Raw genomic sequence first — 19,999 nt, 5'->3', positions numbered from 1 at the left:
TGCAACAATGGGCTCAAGTATAGCAAGGATCATGGAGCTGGTGTGGGATCGGACAGTGTTTCGTTCTGCTGTGCATGGGGTCACTATGAGTCGGAAACGACTCGACAGCACCTAACAACAACAACAACAACAGGGGATATGAGGTGATATCTCATTGTGGTTTAATTTATATCTCCTTGATTACTAATGATATTGAACATCCTTTCATGTACTTATGGCTATTCTTGTCTTCTCTGGAAAAATGGCTGTTCAAATCCTTTCCCCATTTTCAAATTGGTTATTTGTCTATTATTGCATTAATTATACATTCTGTATACAAGTCCCTTATCAGATATTGTTTTGGTTACCTAGTGCCACTCTGACAGAAATATACCACAAATGGGATGGCCTTAACAGACAGGAGTTTATTCTCTTACAGTTTGGAGGCTTTAAGTCCGAGTTCAAAGTGCCAGGCTCTAGGAGCTGGGTGAAAGTCCCTCAACCTTGGGGTCCAGCTCTGCCTCCTGCTCCTGGCCCACTGGAGCTAGAGACATTTCTTCACTCAGATAGCTTCTGGCTGCTGAGGCTGCCAAGCCCAAGGTTGGCAAGTAAAAAGGCACAGTCCTGATGTTACTAAACCACATGGCAGGCCATTAATTCAAGTCCATTATAAGTCCCAAGGTCGGCAGAGCATGGCAGGCTGCTGACCAACAACATGGCTACATGCAGGGTTCAAGGTGCCACAAGCTAGAGACCATTCCCAAGACTGCTGCTTATATATGGGAAGCAAACCACATACCCAAAGGCAGCTACTCAACTGCTCATAGTAGATTCCACCATGGAGTTGATTACCGGTCCCATCACGGTGAATCCTATATCCAGCTACCCAGCCACTCAACCAGTCCTAGCCAAGTTGACAGAAAAATATAACCATTACAAATATAAACCCAAACCCATTGTCATCAAGTCTTATGGCAACCCTATAGGACAGAGTAGATCTGTCCCATAGTGTTTCCAAGGCTATAAATCCTTATGAAAGCAGACTGCCCTGTCTTTCTCCTACAGTGCAGCTGGTGGGTTCAAACCACCAACATTTGGTTAGCAGTCTAATACTTTAGCCACTATACCACCAGAGCTCCTGTTACTAGATGATGTACAAATATTTTGTCTCATCTGTGATTGTCTTTTAACTTTCCTAGTGGTGCCCTTGAAGTACAAACTTTTTTTTATTTTGATGTAATCCAATTTATTTTTTGTCTTTTGTGCTTTTGGTGTCACATCTAAGAATCTATTGCATAGCCCTAGGTCATTATCTTTTCTTCTTGACACAACTCTCTTTGTGTGAATTTAGTCCAGTTGGCCTCTGAAGCTAGGAATTGTATGATGGAGAGGAGGAAGTACAGTATCTGACATCACAGGCACAAGTTTGTCAAATGTATTTATGAATCTGAAAAGAATGAAATGCCTGCTTCATGCAGCTTCTTTAACCTAAATGTGGTAGGTGACAGACTCATCACATTTGAATTCTTAAGAAATGTTTCCCTCTACTGTTTTCTTCTGGGTAAAATGAACCAACTCTTCACGATTCCTTCTATTCCTCAGATGACTCGACATCATTTCTGGAGTATTATTGTTAATTAGTTACTAACTAGTAACCTACTGCCATCGAGACAGGTCCAACTCACAGCGACCCCTCCTTGGGTTTCTGAGGCGATATCACTACGGAAGTAGATTGCCCAACCTGCCTTCTGGGGAGTGGCTGGTGGGTTTGAACCGCCAGCCTTCTGGTTAGCAGTCAGATGCCTTAAGCACTACACCACCAGAGCTGCCTACTAACTAGTAGAGGTGACTAAATTTGATATAGTTTATCATAATCATTAAGCAATCTTATAGAGCAGGATGAAAAATACTCATCAAACATTTAATGTACATACTTATTTAACAGTTATAAATGCTAGTCATTACTTGCCTCAGGCTGTCAGTACCCAAGTTTAATTATTTTTTAAAAAACTGACTTCCTTTTCACCATCATCTTCAAGTGTTGGACCAGATGACCTTAAAGCTTCTTTATAGCACTGAGCTTCTGTAAATCATATTTTATATATTTCTGTGTACTGACGTGGTGTTCTGGTTACCTAGTGCCTTTCTGACAAGAATATACCACAAATGGGATGGCCTTAACAAACAGGAGTTTATTCTCTTACAGTTTGGAGGCTTTAAGTCCGAGTTCAAAGTGCCAGGCTTCATGGGCTGGGTGAAAGACTCTCAACCTTGGGGTCCAGCTCTGCCTCCTGCTCCCAGCCCACTGGAACTAGAGGCATTTCTTCACTCAGACAGCTGTTGGCTGCTGAGGCTGCCAAGCCCAAGGTTGACAAGTAAAAAGGCACAGTCCCAATGTTACCAAACCACACGGCAGGCCATTAATTTAAATCCATTATAAGTCTTAAGGTCAGCAGAGCATGGCAGGCTGCTGAACAATGACACAGCTACATGCAGAGTCCAAGCATGCCCTATTGAGAGCATGGTTGAGTTCCTACAGTGTGTCAGGCAATATGCTTTGTGATGGGTCCTGAGGATAGAGCAGTAAACAAGACAGACAAGGTCCTTCACCATCAGAATTCTACGTACTTTTAAGTCATTTCATGGAGCAATTACATGCAGTTTGAAAATCTTGACTTAGATAACTTATCTAAAATAACTTTTATTTTTACCCTGTAGCCTTCTCTTTAAAAGGTAATTATGGATAGTAAAGAAAATTGTGTCTTTATTTTAAAATAGATAGAGGGATATTAAATCTTCACCCATATTTAAAGCCTCTGTTTAAAGTTAGGAGTAATGAGTAATTGAGACCTATATCTTTACTACTAATAAGTAACTGGTTTCTGAGTGACATTAAATATTACAGAATTTTATTTTCCTACCTATGATTTCATCTCTATATGGAAGGGAAGTTTCTTTTTTATATTTTAAGGATTCTAACTATGATAAGTACTATGTAGCTATATACATATATATGTAAATTTAGACACAATGCCTATAGTAATATGACTTCCATGAACGAATTGAGTATGTTTAAATCTAACTTGAATATAAGACTAACTTATCATAGGCTAATTAAATAAATCATATGCATAATAAAAGATTGAAGTCCTCATCTTTCTGTTACCAGAAACTGTTAGGAAGAAATAAAATATAAAATAAGCCACTGCCATCAAGTTGATTCTGACTCATAGTGATCCTGTAGGCCACAGTAGAACTGCCCATAGGGTTTCCAAGGCTGTAAATCATTGTGGAAGCAGACTGCCTCATCTTTCTTCTGCAGAGCAGCTAGTGGGTTCGAACTGCCAACCTTTTGGTTAGTTGCTCAATGCTTTAGCCACAGCTCTATCAGAGCTCCTGAAATAAAATATTACCAGATGCAATATATTTGATCTATCTGGTAGTAATGGTAAATAAGGCAATGGTAGTAATATCTTGTCATTTTTCTAAATATTATTCTTGCTTGAATAATTAAGTAACTTTGACTTTTCAATATAGTTAGGAATGGCTGCACATAAATTTTAGATGGAGATGTATATTGTTTCTTATATTAATTTAAGCATAATTTTCTAGGTTATTAATGATCCTATTCATGGCCACATTGAATTCCACCCTCTCCTCATCCGAATCATTGACACACCTCAATTTCAGCGGCTTCGATACATAAAACAGTTGGGAGGCAGTTACTACGTATTTCCTGGAGCTTCACACAACCGATTTGAGCACAGTCTGGGGTAAGAGAGAATTGGGAGTGGGGAAATAATAACATTACCTGCTCTGGCTCATGAAATAATTGTCTAATTTTATCATGTAGAGAATAAATAACTTTATAAAATGGTAGTAATATCATTATTTTATTGATAAGAACATTGAGGCTTTTGATATACCTTACTGTATTTTATATATTTTATGTATTCTTGTAAGCCACCTGAGAACCTTCCTGGAAAGATAATGAGAGTGCTTACTGATAGATCAGTTGTATGAAATATTTGTGTATGAGCTAGAAATTTTAAAAAATGAATGATTTAAAAGCTAATATTGTTGGTAACTGATGTAGCCAATCCTATGTTTGATTTGCAAAATTTTTCTGTAGTCCCTGTTTTGTCTTGTATAGAATTTCCTGGAGCTCTGGTAGCATAGTGCCTAAGGCACTTGACTGCTAACCAGAAGGCTGGCGGTTCAAACCCACCAGACACTCCTTGGAAGGAAGATGGGGCAATCTCCTTCCGTTGTGATACTGCCTCAGAAACCCAAGGAGGGGTCACTATGAGTCGGGTCCGACTCAACAGCACATAACAACAACAAAACAATGAGGAAATGTATGTCAGAAAAACAAACACAAGGTTAGAGAAGGTAATGCCTTCTCTTATGTAAACTAAGTTATATAAACTAGCTTATATAAAACTAAGTTGAGACTTTGATCTCCTTTTGGTTTATAAAATGTAGAGCCAAAAAGACATGGACAGGGAAGAACTGGACAGTTTTTCAGATTTTCATGAAGTACATTAGTTTGTTCTTTGTTTTTTGTTTTGAAACATTTTTTATTAGCCAGAATACATGTGTTTGTACTCAAATGTTCATTTATTCTTTAATAAATATTTGGTGAACACTAACCAGATCTTCTAAACACAAAATAAGTTAAAAAAAATTTCTCTATGTTCATGTAGCTCCTTAATGATACTGGGATTTTATATATGTTCTTGTCCAGTTCTGAAATAGACTCTTCTGTAAAGTTGCCTTAGAGATACATTAGCAGAATCCGGGACATATATTAAAGCTTTTGAAGACCACAGATATCACTCATGTTTTCAAATGGAGGAGTGACTCTTTGTTTTCTTTGCTGTGCAGGGTAGGGTATCTAGCAGGCTGCCTCGTTCGTGTGCTGCATGAAAAACAACCAGAGCTGCAGATAACTGAGCGGGATATGCTCTGTGTTCAGATTGCAGGGCTCTGTCATGATTTAGGTAAGCTGTACAAAGGTCCAAAGTTGTGATGTAAGACTGTAATCTATGTTACCACTCTTTGAAGTGGGAAAATCAAGCTAACCAAGAGAACTATGGAGGTTCTGTTTCAAGTATTTACCATCAATATAAATGTGCCATTGCTTCTTCCGAGAGTGATTCATAAACCCTACACTACTCATGGTAAGCGAAAACCATTGCTGTTGGGTCACTTCTGACTCAGTACTCTCTGTATAGGACAGGGTAGAACAACTCCATAGTGTTTCCGAGCTACAAATCTTTATGGAAGCAGGTGACCACATCTTTCTCTAGTGTCATAAATGCAAAGTATTTCTATTTTATTTTCTTGTAGTCCTTCAGTGAATTTTCCATGTAAACATCTTTGCTATGAGTTATAGAAAAAAACTTTCCAAATAGTGAGGTTTTCAGATCATTGTGTTTAGGATGGTGTGAATTTGATTTTTCTTTTATACTTATTGAATAAAATTGCCATTTTTCCTTTCATTACTTTGTCAAATCAAATTCATTCTTTTTATACCTAGAATACCTAATCTGATTTAGCAAATTAACAGATTTAAAGAACTCCTTTTCTTTCTGGACCCATGTGTGGTCTTGGTCAGCTTGAATCCAAATAGAAAGATACTGTCCCTTTCCTTTGACAAAGAGAAAACAACGTGTCCTTGACAACTGCAATCGCAGGAGTTTCTATCCTTATCTTTGTAGTTAATTTACCTCATAGGGGAGTCTGAGAGTTACTGTTGGGGGGAAGTGTCCCTGTTTCAATGAGCAGATACTTAAACAGGCAAGGTAGAATACTCTTTTTTATAAGCTACCCTGGACAGGTTATTCCCATAAGAGCTCTCAATAGGACCAGTGCCACCTTCTGGATAATAAATGTAACAGGTTCTTGGCATTTGGGAAGGGAATCATCTGGAAACCTTTGCTGTTGTTGTGTTGCTGTATGCCTTCGAGTCGGACCTGACTCCTTGGGTTTCTGAGGCAGTGTCACTACGGAAGTAGATTGCTCAACCTTCCTTCCGAGGAGTGGTTAGTGGGTTTGAACCACCAGCCTTCTGGTTAGCAGTCAAGTGCCTTAGGCACTACACTACCAGAGCTTTGCTAGTACCCAGAAATCTAAGCCCTGCAGTAATGACCCTTTATGCACAGACTGATACTGCACCAAAAGCTCAGGGTTGGTCCAGGAGGTCCAGAGACAGCCTTAATATGTGTATGTGTTATTGTTGTTGTTATGTGCCGTGGAGTCGGACCCGACTCATAGCGACCCCTCCTTGGGTTTCCGAGGCGGTATCACTATGGAAATAGATTGCCCAACCTTCCTTCAGAGGAGTGGCTGGTGGGTGTGAACCGCCAGCCTTCTGGTTAGCAGTCAAGTGTGTTAGGCACTATGCTACCAGAGTTCCTTTAATATGTGTATGTTTATTCTAAAATATATTATGTGTATTATAAATATGCATAAAGATAGATGTTTTTAAAGGAATGAGAGTAATAAAGTTCTGAATATTCTTTTCTGCACCCCATTGGTGGATTGTCCTATAATTTCTCTTCTAATCCACAAGTACTCAGCCTGAAGATTCCAAAAGTTAACATGCCTTTAACATTAATATTCCTTTAAGTTAACACAAAACAGGTCTAAGCTTTGGTGACTCTGAGGCTGCTCTATGGGGAGCTTACTTTTCTATATTGTCTGCTTCCTGTTCTCTTGTTTTAGAAAATAGGAAGGAAACATTGTTCCCTTTTGTGGTATATTTCTAGATTATTAATTTCTGTTGATAGTCATGTTGAACTAAGGAAACAGAAAAATGAATCCCATTTTTACCAATTTACAAACATTTTTCTTGTTTCTAAGGCTGCTTTTATTTTTAAGGTCATGGGCCATTTTCTCACTTGTTTGATGGAAGATTTATTCCACTTGCTTGCCCAGAGGTAAAATGGACGGTATGTATTCATATATTTGATATGTTTTTTTAAAAAAAAGACTATTTAAGAGGGTTATTAAATTATCTGTTTGGTTCCACTGTTGTGTTATAGTGTTTCCCATTATCGTTTTCAGGTGTGTGTGTATGTATTTATTTTTATTATTATTATTATTATTATTTTATCCTCACAGAAATTTGTAAGAAAGAATCATTATCTCCCTTTTACAAGTGAGGAAACTCGAAGTGCATAGAAGTGTATTGATGTACCCCAAGTCACAACACTGGTAAATGGTAGAGCCAACAGTAAAAAACCAGGTTTCTTGGCTGCCAATTCAGTACTCTTTCTACTCTTTTACACTACTGTAAAAGAAGAACATAAAAGGTCAACTCTGTTACACTACTGTAAAAGAAGAACATAAAAGGTCAACTCTGTTACACTACTGTAAAAGAAGAACATAAAAGGTCAACTCTGTTACACTACTGTAAAAGAAGAACCTAAAAGGTCAACTCTAGTTTTGACTCCATTGGTATCACCATGAAGTAACTAATACCAGCTGAGTTTTATCATATATATTAAATTAACCATTTTACAATTAGGCATTTGCACATTGCTGACCCCTACTTTTGCATTTTTTAAAAATAAATTTGAAGTTAAGTAAGGTTTGCTTCCCCTGCCCCACCCCCAGTTTTTAATCATACTGTCTTTCTGGAAACTGGAGTCAAAAGGGTATTAATATATATTAGAAGTTTATTATATGTCAACTACTGTTTTCTGTGTGTGTGTTTAAGGTATAATTCATGTACAATAAATTTTATCTTAATTGTATAGTTCAGTGAGTTTTGACAGATTTATACATCCATGTAACCACTACCCATTCTGTTGTACTTAGGATTGCTATGAGTCAAAATCAACTCTATGGCACTTAATTTGAACCAGTACACACATCAGAATATAGAACATTTTTACCTTCCTGGAAAATTGACTGTGCCCTTTTCCAGTTAATTTTACTCTTCCCCCCACCATCACCTTCTGATTTTTACAAACATTGATTTGTTGAATCTGTTCTTAGACGTAATGTAAATAGAATGATACACATGTTTTTATCTGTCATGACATTGCCATTTCTTTTGAAGAATATAAGCAAGTTACTTTTTAAAATGTCCCTCAGTTTGACTTAGCGTTTGTGTGATACTTTCTCATAGATTCAGACTATGCATTTTTGGCAAAAATGCCCGAGAAGCAATATTGTGTCCTTACAGCATCATGTCAGCAGGCACATAAAATCTGTTTGAGTTACTTTTACTGGTGATCATTTGGTTATATCAGTCCCTATCTTATTTATTCTCTATAAAATTACTATTAATCCTCTTTGTAATCAGTATGTGATTTTATGTTGTTTTTTAGAAATAATCATAAGACCATTTAGGTTTCAATTTTCATGTAGAGGCAGTTTTGATTAAGAATTGGGATGGGGCAGATGTCTCCAGAGGGTTGTTTGAGCTTTATAATGATTGTGAGTGGGGAAGTAAGTAGAAACAGGTGAGCAAACTGAGGCTGATTTGACATTCCAATCAGGAGTTTCAAGAGTTTCAAAATGGTTCAGTAATTGCTGCTGTAAGCACAGACAGTGTATGCATTACATAGAAACCAAATCTGTTGCCTGTAGTATTTTGACCCAAGTAGGAAACAAACAGCTGTGCCTGATCAGAGGTGGTAGCCAAATGCACAGCTTTGAATGTGTGTTCCTCTCTAGAGCCCTGCCATTAATCCAATCTTCCACATGAGACTCCTGAAACTTTTAGGAGGAAGGGCTGTTACAGCATTTTTGGAGAGCAGCATTATTGGCAAGACCGAGCAGAGCAACACACATTCAGTGTGGCATGGTTGGCTGGAATCTTTGAACTGGCACATCTGTTTGTTTCATCCTTGGGGTAGTATAGTAGTTAAGGTTATTTGTCGACTTGGCTGGGCCTAGTTTTGAGTGGCTGGGCAGCTAGTGGTAGTTACTCCCCATGATGAGACTGGCAATCAACTCCATGGTGGAGTCTGCTGCCAGTAGTTGAGTAGCTGCTTTAAGGATATGGTCCACTTTTTGTATATAAGGAGAAGCTTTGGGAATGGTCTGTAGTTTTTGGCATGCTTGAATCCTGCATGTAGTTGAGTCGTTATTCAGCAGCCTGCCATGTGTTTTGCCAATCCTGGGACTCTTTCTGGATTTGAATTCGTGGGCTGCCATGTTGTTTGATAATCTTGGAACTATGCCTTTTTATTTGTTGTCCCTGGGTTTGTCAGCCTCAGCAGAGCCAGCAGCTGCCTGAGTGAACCAAGCCTCCAGCTTCAATGGGCCGGGAGCAAGAGGCAGAGCTGAAGCCCAAGGTTGAGGGGCTTTCACTCAGTCCCTAGAGTCTGGCACTTTGAACTTGGACTTCTAGCCTTCAAAACTGTTAGAGAATAATAAATCTGTTTGTTCAAACCACCCATTTGTGGTATTTTTTGTTAGAGTGGCACAAAGTAACCAAAACAGTCAGATAACATAGACAACAGATTTGGTTGCACACTGAATGTGTGTTGCTCTGCACGGTCTTGCCAGTAATGTTGCTCTCCAAAAATGCTGCAACAGTTCTTCTTCCTAAAAGTTTCAGGAACCTCATGTGGAAGATTGGATTACTGGCAGGACTCTGGAGAGCAGTGCACATTCAAAGCTGTGCATTTGGCTACCACCTCTGATCAGGCACAGCTGTTTGTCAAGTTCATACAGGCCCTTATTTATGATGGCAATTACTGAACAGCTGTGAATGTGTTCAAAGTCCTAATTCTAATCCAGATCTTGACTTCAGAACCCTTTGATACACTTTTAAGTTTGTTTTCACTGGCAAGTTTGAAATAATGTCTTTTCAGCACTAGATGGAATTGCTAACAGAGCCTTTAACTTCACATGTTCTAATACTGGTTAAACAGTAGAAGTGAATTTTACAGTGGTTTTCATTAAAATGGAATTCTACCTTTCTGATATGGTAATATGCTTCTAGGCACTGTAAATTATTATATTTCATCAAATGTATTGAATATATTTATGAAATAATGAAAGTGGTTTGTAGAAGACTGTGTAGATTAGTAGAACATCAACAAATTTTGACAGGCTTTAAAAAATATCTGAAAGAGTGTAGTTGAAAACTAGATAGTTAACCTGCAGTAGAACCATATCTCTGACTTACTTGGACTCAATTTTGATAATCTGGAGCCCTAATAGGCCAGAATCTGTAATAGACTATAGTATGCTGATTTTTTTGTAGCACGAACAGGCCTCAGTCAAGATGTTTGAGCACCTAGTTGATTCTAATGGACTCAGAGAAGTCATGGAACACTATGGTCTTATCCCTAAAGAAGATGTTTATTTTATTAAGGAATTAATTATAGGACCACTTGAATCCTGCAACCAAGAGTCTGTGGTAAGTTTGTGTACCATTAACTTTGAACTGACTGATTCTTTTCGTCTGGTCTTTTCTTGATTCTTTCAAATTTACTCATTTGCCTATTTCAGAGGGACTAAGTGATAATGTATAAGTTATATACTTCTACTGCTTAATGCAAAAAATGAAAGACTTTTTTTCCTCTTAACTGAGTTATTTAAAAATTACCCCTCAATATCAAACTCCATTGGCATAACATAGTACATAAAAAGATTGTTCTACATTCTACTTTGGTGAGTAACAAGTGGGGTCTTAAAAGCTTGCGAAGCATCATCTAAGTTGCAACAGTTGGTTTCTTCTTGTCCAAAGCAAAGAAGAATGAAGACACTCAAGGATGCATGCAAACAATTAGTCCAAGGGACTATTGTACCATGCAGAGTTCAGCCTACCTGACCCTAAGACCAGAACAAGATGGTACCCAGTTACCACTGTCAGCCAGTGGGAAAGGGATCAAAATAGGAGATTCTGGATAGAGTGGGAGAAAAATGTGGAACAGAACTCAAAATCATAAAAAAAAAAAAAAAAAGACCAGGCTTACTGGTCTGATAGAGACTGCTAAAACCCCCAAGACTATGTATGGCCCCTAGTCACCCTTTGGGCCTGGAATTAGACTCACTGCTATGGCTTCCAGCCAAACAATAGACAGGCTACAAGGTGATCATAGGTATACTCCTTAGAACAATCAACTCTGGGAGACCAGAAGGGCAGCATTTGCACAAGGAGATAACTCAGAGGGCAGGTATGCATAGAAAAGAAAGACACAGGGAATCCATAGGAAGAAGTAATGATAAGAAAGAAGTGGGAAAGGAGCTTTTACAATGTAATCAATGTCATAAAACAAAAAGTGTATGAAATATTGAATTGAAAATAAATTTGCTCTGTAAACTTTCACCCAAATCACAATTAAAAAAAAAAAAAAAAGTCTACTAGAATTAATGATTTAGTTTAGCAAGTTTGTAGGATAAAACCCAAAACCAAGCCCACTGCCATCTAGTGGATTCTGACTCAGAGTGATCCTATGATACAGAGTAGAAGTGCCCCACAAGGTTTCCAAGACTATGGGTCTTTCATCTTTCTCCCACAGAGCAACTAATGGATTGGAATTGTACTATAAGTACCCTCCTTAGGACAATCAACTATGGTAAATGAGAAGGGCAGCATTTGCACAGGGAAGAGGGCAGGAATGCATAGGAAAGTTCACAGGGAAAAGGTAACCACAGGGAGGAAATGGAATGATTGCTGTTACATTGTGGGGATTACAGTCAATGTCATGAAACAAAACATGTATGAATTGTTGAATGAAAAACTAATTTGCTCTGTAAACTTTCACTCAAATCACAAGAAAAACATTAAAAGAAAAAGTATATAAATCTTTTAAAATAAATATACATGCAGTATTTTCTATAGAAATCTAAAGTAACTTTGTTTCAAAATATAAAAGTGTAGGTCTTGTTTATGCATTAAAATGAACCTGGAAACGACTCTATGGCAGTGAGTTTGGATTTTTGGTTTATTTGAAATATTTAGATATATGAAGACCTGGAAGAATTTGAATGTCTTCAGAAGAAATCTATTTATTTTTGCATCTTTGTCTCTCTCTCTTTTTTTTTTTTTTTAATTAAAAAAAGAAATTGGAAAATAATTTTCCCTGAGGTTCTTACGGTTGTTTCCTCAAATGTATACATACAACTCTAGTTTTAACATGTAAGATAAAGAGAGGGAATTTGCAGCCAATATCATATTTCCAAAAGTAGACCTCCAAAAATACTTTGAACAATGCATGTTATTTAGATTAGGTGTGTAGCTGCTTTCACACAGTAAAGTTTTGACTGCATGAATTCAAGCATTATCAGTGAAAGATTCTTCTTAATACTTCACAGTTAGATCCTTTTTTTTTTTTAATTGTTAAATCAAGCATACAAGCTTATTGATAGTGGGAAGTGTAATAGACTTTTGATCCTTTTGTTGACACAGAAAGTATAGTATTACTAGGATATCATATACATTAGCTTTTCTCTCCCCTTTCTACTAATACAGAAATCTAATAAAGAAAACAAAGAACAGAACCTTCTAACTTACTTCATGTTCCTAGTCAAGTATCCATTTAATACAGTTGCTTTGCCTTGCTTGTATATAGATTTGGTTCCTACCCTAAAACTTTCAGTGGGTTTCCTCTCTTCCAGTGGACATATAAAGGGCGTCCGAAAGAGAAAAGCTTCCTCTATGAGATTGTGGCTAATAAAAGAAATGGCATCGATGTGGACAAATGGGATTATTTTGCCAGGTATGCACTGAACACTTAGAGGAGTTTGTTGAAATCTACATATAAATTTAGTGTTAGTATTTCAGGTACAGTTTCCTTGTCGAAAAATTTTCTCCCTCTATCTCTGGAATATCTTTAGGGACTGCCATCATCTCGGAATCCAAAATAATTTTGATCACAAGCGCTTTATCAAGTTTGCCCGTGTCTGTGAAGTAGATAAGAAGAAGCATATTTGTACTAGAAATAAGGTAAGCTATGAGGAAACAATGAGGATGTTGTAGTTTCTGGTCTGAAATCTAGAAATAACCACTCAAGAGTTTGGAAAACTCAGTATGTGGTAAACAGTCAACCTCTTCATGCTTAGCCTTTGTAAGTATGTTAAGGCTCTTTTCTCTTGCATGGTTAAATAACAAAAATTACTGTCAATATTTATTGAATGTTGTGCTAGGCACTGTTATAAGTGCTTTACATGAATTAACTCAATTCCCAGAACCCTGTGAGTTGGATATTATCATTACTCCATTGAAGAGATGAGCAAATTGAGGCACAGAGAAGACATTACAATTGATAAGTGGCAAAGCTACAATTTCAACCTACTTTAGCTTCAGAAAGGAGCTCTGGTAGCATAGTGACTAAGGCATCTGACTGCTAATCAGAAGGTTGGTGGTTCAAACCCACCATGCACACTGCAGAAGCAAGAGTGGGCATTCTACTTCCATAAAGATTTACTGCCTCGGAAACCCAATGGGGGTTGCTATGAGTCAGAATCGACTCGATGGCAGTGGGTTTGGTTTGGTTTGTTTTTTCAGCTCCAGAACCTCATCATTAATTGCTGCATTAGTGTTTCAGAAGAATTAAAATCCTGAAATCTTTAGGTCCCTGCTAGATTACAGATGTGTAACTAGACTAACACTGTATTGTACTATTGAGAGTGTTGAGAGTGAAGGGTAATAATACCTATTTCCTAGAGTTGGGAGGATTCAAAGAAATGTTAGATTTAAGATGCCTAGAACAGAACCTGTGACAGTTAGAGCACTCAATTAGGTTTTAGTTTACTATTAATCAGTAAGACTGAAGTTGCAAACCAATAAATAGCTTTAGTGCTCTGCCTCCCAATATCTGTAGGCTCAGGGACTTTAACGAGGTAGCCCTGTGTGTAGCCTTCTCATCTGCCACTGTCCGTTTTCCTTATTTTATAGACTTGTAATCTCACAAGGTTAACATAATCTGATACTGCATTAATATTTATTACATATTTTCCTACAGGAAGCTTGGAATCTCTATGACATGTTCCACATACGCAACTGTTTACACCGCAGAGCTTACCAACACAGAGTTGGTAATATCATTGAAACCATGTAAGATATGTGATTGTTATTTCCCTGTAAAGGCTCTCCTGGACTTGTTTTAATTGTCTTCATCTTCAACTTGAACTTGCTTCTGAGCAACTGATGCTCCACTGATGATTCCATAGTCTGCTCCTGGCCTTGTTTTGGCTAAAGATACTGAGCTTCTTCCCTCACCTCTTTCCACAGATGTGGAAATCTGATTCCTGTGTACTCCATGTATAGCTGTTGTTTGTGTTGTTGAAAAAAGGTATTTGCAATGAATAAGTCACTGGTCTTGCAGAATTCTATCATGTGATCCCCGGCTTTATTTCTACCCCCAAGGCCATATTTTCCAACTACTAGTGATTCTTCTTTATTTCCAACTTTTGCATTTCAATCACCAGTGATAATCAGCACATCTTGATTGCATGTTTGGTCAATTTCAGACTGTAGAAGTTGGTAAAAATCTTCAGTTTCCCCACCTTTGGCTTTGGTGGTTGGTGTGTAAATTTGAATAATAGTAGTATTAGGTGGTCTTCCATGTAGGTATATGGATATTATCCTATCATTGTCAGCATTGTACTTCAGATAGATCTTTAAATGTTCTTTGTGATGAATGCCACACCATTCCCACCATAGTAGATCATATGGATGTCTGATTCAAAATGGCCAGAACCAGTCCATTTCAGCTCACTAATGCCTAGGATATCTATCTTTATGGGTTCCATTTCATTTCTGAGAACTTCCAATTTTCCTAGATTCATACTTCGGCCATTCCATGTTCCGATTATTAATGGATGTTTGCAGCTGTTTCTTTCCATTTTGAGTCATGCCACATCAGCAAATGGGGATCCCAAAAGCTTTACTCCAGCCACATCATTAAGGTCAGCTCTGAGGAGGCAGCTCCTCCCCAGTCATACTTTGAGTGCCTTCTGACCTGAGAGGCTCATCTTCCGGCACTATGTCAGACAATATTTCAGGGCTATTCATAAGGTTTTCCAGTAATAACATCAGGCAGTGTTTCACTGCTATTCATAAGGCTATCACTGGCCAATTCTTTGAGAAGTGGATGGCCCCTTCCTTCTTCTGAGTCTGTCTTAGTCTGGAAGCTCTGCTGAAACCTGTCTACCAGGAGTGATCCTGCTGGTATTTGAAATACCATTGGCATAGCCTCCAGCCTCACAGTAACATGCAAGCCACAACAGTATGGCAAACTGTAAAACCAACATTTCTTTTCTCCAATTGGATCAGAACCATAGCAGAGAAGTATAGCCAAGTCTCTGTGTGACTCATAGATCCCTTGTGAAGTTACCAAAAGTTGGATATAGTAATTCCATGTCTCTAAGATAGCTTTAGGTTGATTTATTATAAACCTTTGGACACATACTCATTTTTACATTTACATTGAGGACATTTCACTTTGTTTCTTTTTTCTTTTTATTTTTATATGAACTGACTCGTTAGGATACATTATCCTATTTGTGTGAATGATAATTTGGTAAGATTTTTTTTTTTTTCTCTTTTTCAGTTTGGAGAAATCTAGGTTTAAAGCCTGGCACTGCTTCTTCCTAACTTGATTAAATGCAAATTATTTAATTGCTGCATCTGTAAAATTGGGTCTTACCTTATGGTTGAAAATAATAACTAATATATCTAAAGCCCTGCTGCAGCACCTGGGAAATAGTAAGCATGATAGCTCGTAAGAACATGTACTTATTTAGCATGATTGAGAAGGATTTGTCTTTCTAATGTCATCCCTCAAGATTTTATATCCCTAATGTAGAAAGAGGGAGCTCTGGTAGCATAGTGCCTCAGACACTTGACTGCTAACCAGAAGGCTGGTGGTTCAAATCTACCAGCCACTCCTCGGAAGGAAGATGGGGCAATCTACTTCCACAGTGATACTGCCTCAGGAACCCAAGGAGGGGCTGCTATGAGTTGGGTCCAACTCCATGGCATATAACAACAACAACAACAATGTAGAAAGATCCCCTTATATTTAAGCAACACTTAAAGCAATATTCACAATATTCATAATTTCTCACAAGCATAAATTTTTACAAAATGATCATCTTTAGGATTACAGATGCTTTCCTTGAAGCAGACCCCCACATAGAGATTACAGGTGCTGAAGGAAAAAAGTATCACATTTCTACAGCAATTGATGACATGGAAGCCTTCACTAAACTAACAGGTAAGAACTAGAAGATAACATAAATGGTCCATCTCAGATAAAATGTAGGCTGTTCCTGGCTTAAAGATGGTTTATTCCTGGCTTAAAATGGTTTATTTCCCAAGCATACAAATATATATCAGGTTACCAAGTGATTACATACTTTTGAGTTTGAGTGTTAGCTCTGACTTTTACTAATAAGGTAACTTTGACAAAAATTTAATCTCTCTGAACCTTGATTTTCTCCTTTTATAAATGAGGGAAATTATATCTAGCACATAACTTTGTTGTGACACTTAAATAAAGTATGTTGTCATTGTGTGCCATTGAGTGGATTCCGACTCATAGCAACCCAGTGTGACAAAGTAGAATTGCCCAATTGCCCATAGGGTTTCCTAGGCTGTTATCTCTAGGGACCCAATTGTCAGATCTTTTCTCCCACAGAGCTGCTGGTAGGTTCGAACTGCTGACCTCTCAACCAATGAGCACTTAACCACTGTTCCACCAGGGCTCCTACTTGAAACATTAATACCAGTATCCCTTGCTTTTTGAAAGTTAGTTTTACACCACTTTACTTTTATGAAAACCTCCATTAGTGCTTATATTTGCTAAAAGATAGAAATTCAAACAGGATTTCACTTTTACGAGAAAAGATGAAAAGGCAAAAATAGTGCCCAGCGCTTGTTTTGCAGTGAGCTGTTAAGAGGCAACACACAGCCCGAGCAGTGAGAGCAGCATTGCTGAGCTCCTTCCCGGGGTCAGCATCAAGCTACACTAGTTTGTAGGTTTTATTTTATGTGTTATTTGGTTGATTTGGTAGGTTGATTTTGGGTCTGATAATGCTCAAAAATTTTTCCCATATAAATTAATGGCAATTGTTTCTTCACTTTACACCATTTCAGCTTAGGAAAGGTTTCATAGGAACACTGTACTTTTAGATAGCAGGAAACCCCTGTATATTTATTTGACTGCTAACCAAAAGGCCAGCAGTTCAAACCCACCAGCTGCTCCACAGGAAAAATATGAGGCAGTCTGCTTCTGTAAAAAATTTACAGCCTCGGAAACCCTGTGTGGGTCACTATGAATCAGAATTGGATCGATGACAGTGGTTTGGTTTTTGAGTATTATTTCATTCATAATGCAGCTGGTCTAATAACATACTAATACCAAAAACCAGCTCACTCTTTTCTCATTATTGTCGTTATAAAACACAGAATGCAAAACATAGGAAAGTCTCTCCTTATTTCTATAGAACCACTATCTGATGCTTACAGTGAGCAGGAAGGAAGAGAGATGAAGGGTGGTAGCCAGTTATTTAATGGAGAAAAGTCTAGATTGAGAAATAAAAGTCATTAAAACAAGAGAAGTGGAACACAAAGATATACCTGCAAAGCTATTAGGTGCACATCATGAAACTGTTTAGCTAAAATTAAAGTTAGAAAACAGTCACACAACTTACAGAATCAGCAGGAAGCCTGGAAGCTCTGAAAATGGACAAAAACAAAATGAGCCCAGTGGCCTCAGACATAGCATCCTACCTAGGGTCCCACTGCTGTCCCATCACTGCTAGATTTTGTTTGCAGCTCACTGTCAGAAGGAGTAACAGTTTATCTCAGACTGTCTTTGAAGAACCAATTTTCTTTATTTCCAACCCCTCACAGATTGATACTTTTGTAAAATATTATATAAATGAATTACTAGAAAAATGAAATGAAAAGAAGACATAAAATACAAGCCCAGATTATTATTATTATTGAATTCGACAGTATTAACATTATATTCAGTTAATGTAATAGAAACACAATAGAGAAAAATAAAAGAATTACAAAAACTATACATGTTGTTCTTTTAAAATACACATGTAAGTAATAGATAATCACTACTGCACATGTGATATTTTAATAATTTTGCAAGCATAGCAAAACCAAAAATTAGAAGGTCATTGTAATTCCCCATATTAAATGTCTTTGTACACTCTGAGAACACTATGTATTTATCTAATTTAGGTTGGACTGATGACAAAAGTTACTTGCAGGGGATAAAATACATCTAAATTGTTTCTACATTTTGTTTTACTAACATCATAGTAGATAAGCTAGTTTTTTGTGGTTATAGTCACAGGAATGGAAGAAAATTTAAAGCCATTTGAACAAGCTAGGGATATTCGTTGTTAAATTTTATCCATAATGAAGCAATTGACACTGTATTTTAAAAATTCATCTTTAATCCTTCATCAGAAGCCAGTTCTAACTATTTATCTTCTGAAGTTATATTTACATTTAAATTATCTTTTGGTGAAGGAAATGAATTTTGGATTTTGTATACTTTTGGCTCAGTTGACTAACCTTCAAATACCATACATTGAATTGTGGCCCTACTGCTCCTGACTGGTATAGAGTTCTCACTTACTGTTGATGTTCTGAAACCCCCAAACTGGTTTTTACCCTATTCAGGAGATGGTGGTCATGTATTTGGATTTTGTAGCAATGTCCAATTGCTATAAAACTCTCTAAGTGCTTACCAACAATTTCTATCCTTAACCCTATAAACTGGGAGCTCTAGTATCGTAGTGCCTAAGGCACTTAACTGCTAACCAGAAGGCTGGCTGTTCAAACCCACCAGCCACTCCTCGGAAAGAAGGTTGGGCAATCTACTTCCGTAGTGATACTGCCTCGGAAACCCAAGGGGAGGGGGTTGCTATGAGTCAGGTGTGACTTGATGGCACATACTAACACAATAAGCAACAACCCTACAGACTAGTTAACAAGCTTGTATACAAGCACTGGCCCAAAGATCACACCTTGAAGTAGCAGTGATCTAAACTATACTTGTGTCTTGGCATCATTTGCTCCAGGGACAATATCCCAAAGAACAGATTAGGTCCCATTTTTGTGCTTTACCGGCTGGAGTATGGGAGACCAAGCATACACCTTGTCCATCTCTCATTATTAGGTGAGGATGATGTTCCTTTCTTACACATTATTCTGAGCAGTGTTGTTATCTGCTTGCAAGTTGGAGATGGGTTTAAGCCACCAATCTTTAGGTTAGCAGTTGTGCACAAACCACCTTAATTACATGACCTTAAAGGAGGAAGACCATCAGGACCTGCATTACCTTTGTTATTATCCATTTCCAAGTCAGCTCATCTTGTCTTTGTTTAAACATTACTACTTTGTCTTGTTGGTTGGTTAGTTTTTTGGAATATTTTTCCACATTTTATTAGGAAGTGTTACAAGCACACAGCAATGTTGAAAGAATTTTACGTAAACACCTGTATCCCCACCACCTAAATTCTAGCATTTACTGCATGTTCTTTATCACATAGGTATCTGTTTACTATCCTTTTATCTATCTATTGTTGTTGTTGTTGTTATATGCCATCAAGTCAGACCTGACTCATAGCAACCCCTCCTTGTGTTTCCAAGGCGATATCACTACGGAAGTAGATTGCCCAACCTTCCTTCTGAGGATCTATTAGTCCATCTTAATTTTAATACATTTCAAAATAAAATGCAGTTATCAATATGTTTTACCCTAAGACCTTCAACATGCATGCTAACTAAAGATCAATAACTATTTATAGATTTTTTCTTTTGTTGTAAAATTTATATACAGTTTGTACAAATGTACATTTACTAGCGTTTTGACAAATGCAAAATATAGAACATTATCTTCCCAGAACACTGTAGTGTTTAGGGGTTGAAGGGTTATGACAGCTACAATTTTCAAGTGTTTCATAAAAGTTTGCCTCTGTCTATAGAGAAATAAAGGAGCTCTGGTAGCATAGTGCCTAAGGCACTTGACTGCTAACCAGAAGGCTGGCAGTTCAAACCCACCAGCCACTCCTC

General features: G+C 37.6%; 1 protein-coding gene across 1 annotated transcript in view; it reads left to right on the top strand.

The window, feature by feature from the left end:
• LOC103191863 (deoxynucleoside triphosphate triphosphohydrolase SAMHD1-like) overlaps window positions 1–19,999 on the top strand; it is a 62,758-nt gene that overhangs the window by 26,764 nt on the left and 15,995 nt on the right. Inside the window, exons 4-11 of the mRNA XM_007934741.1 lie at window positions 3,592–3,752; window positions 4,867–4,982; window positions 6,865–6,935; window positions 10,211–10,366; window positions 12,571–12,671; window positions 12,790–12,898; window positions 13,917–14,008; window positions 16,057–16,172. Of these exons, the coding sequence (XP_007932932.1) occupies window positions 3,592–3,752; window positions 4,867–4,982; window positions 6,865–6,935; window positions 10,211–10,366; window positions 12,571–12,671; window positions 12,790–12,898; window positions 13,917–14,008; window positions 16,057–16,172 (922 nt within the window). The remainder of the gene's footprint in view (window positions 1–3,591; window positions 3,753–4,866; window positions 4,983–6,864; window positions 6,936–10,210; window positions 10,367–12,570; window positions 12,672–12,789; window positions 12,899–13,916; window positions 14,009–16,056; window positions 16,173–19,999) is intronic.

This window comes from Orycteropus afer, unplaced genomic scaffold (genome assembly GCF_000298275.1).
Source record: "Orycteropus afer afer isolate SDZICR_OR568_19922 unplaced genomic scaffold, OryAfe1.0 scaffold00020, whole genome shotgun sequence".
Lineage (NCBI taxonomy): Eukaryota > Metazoa > Chordata > Mammalia > Tubulidentata > Orycteropodidae > Orycteropus > Orycteropus afer.
Note: the sequence above shows the minus strand (reverse complement) of the source record. Positions and strands in the feature narration are given on the sequence as shown.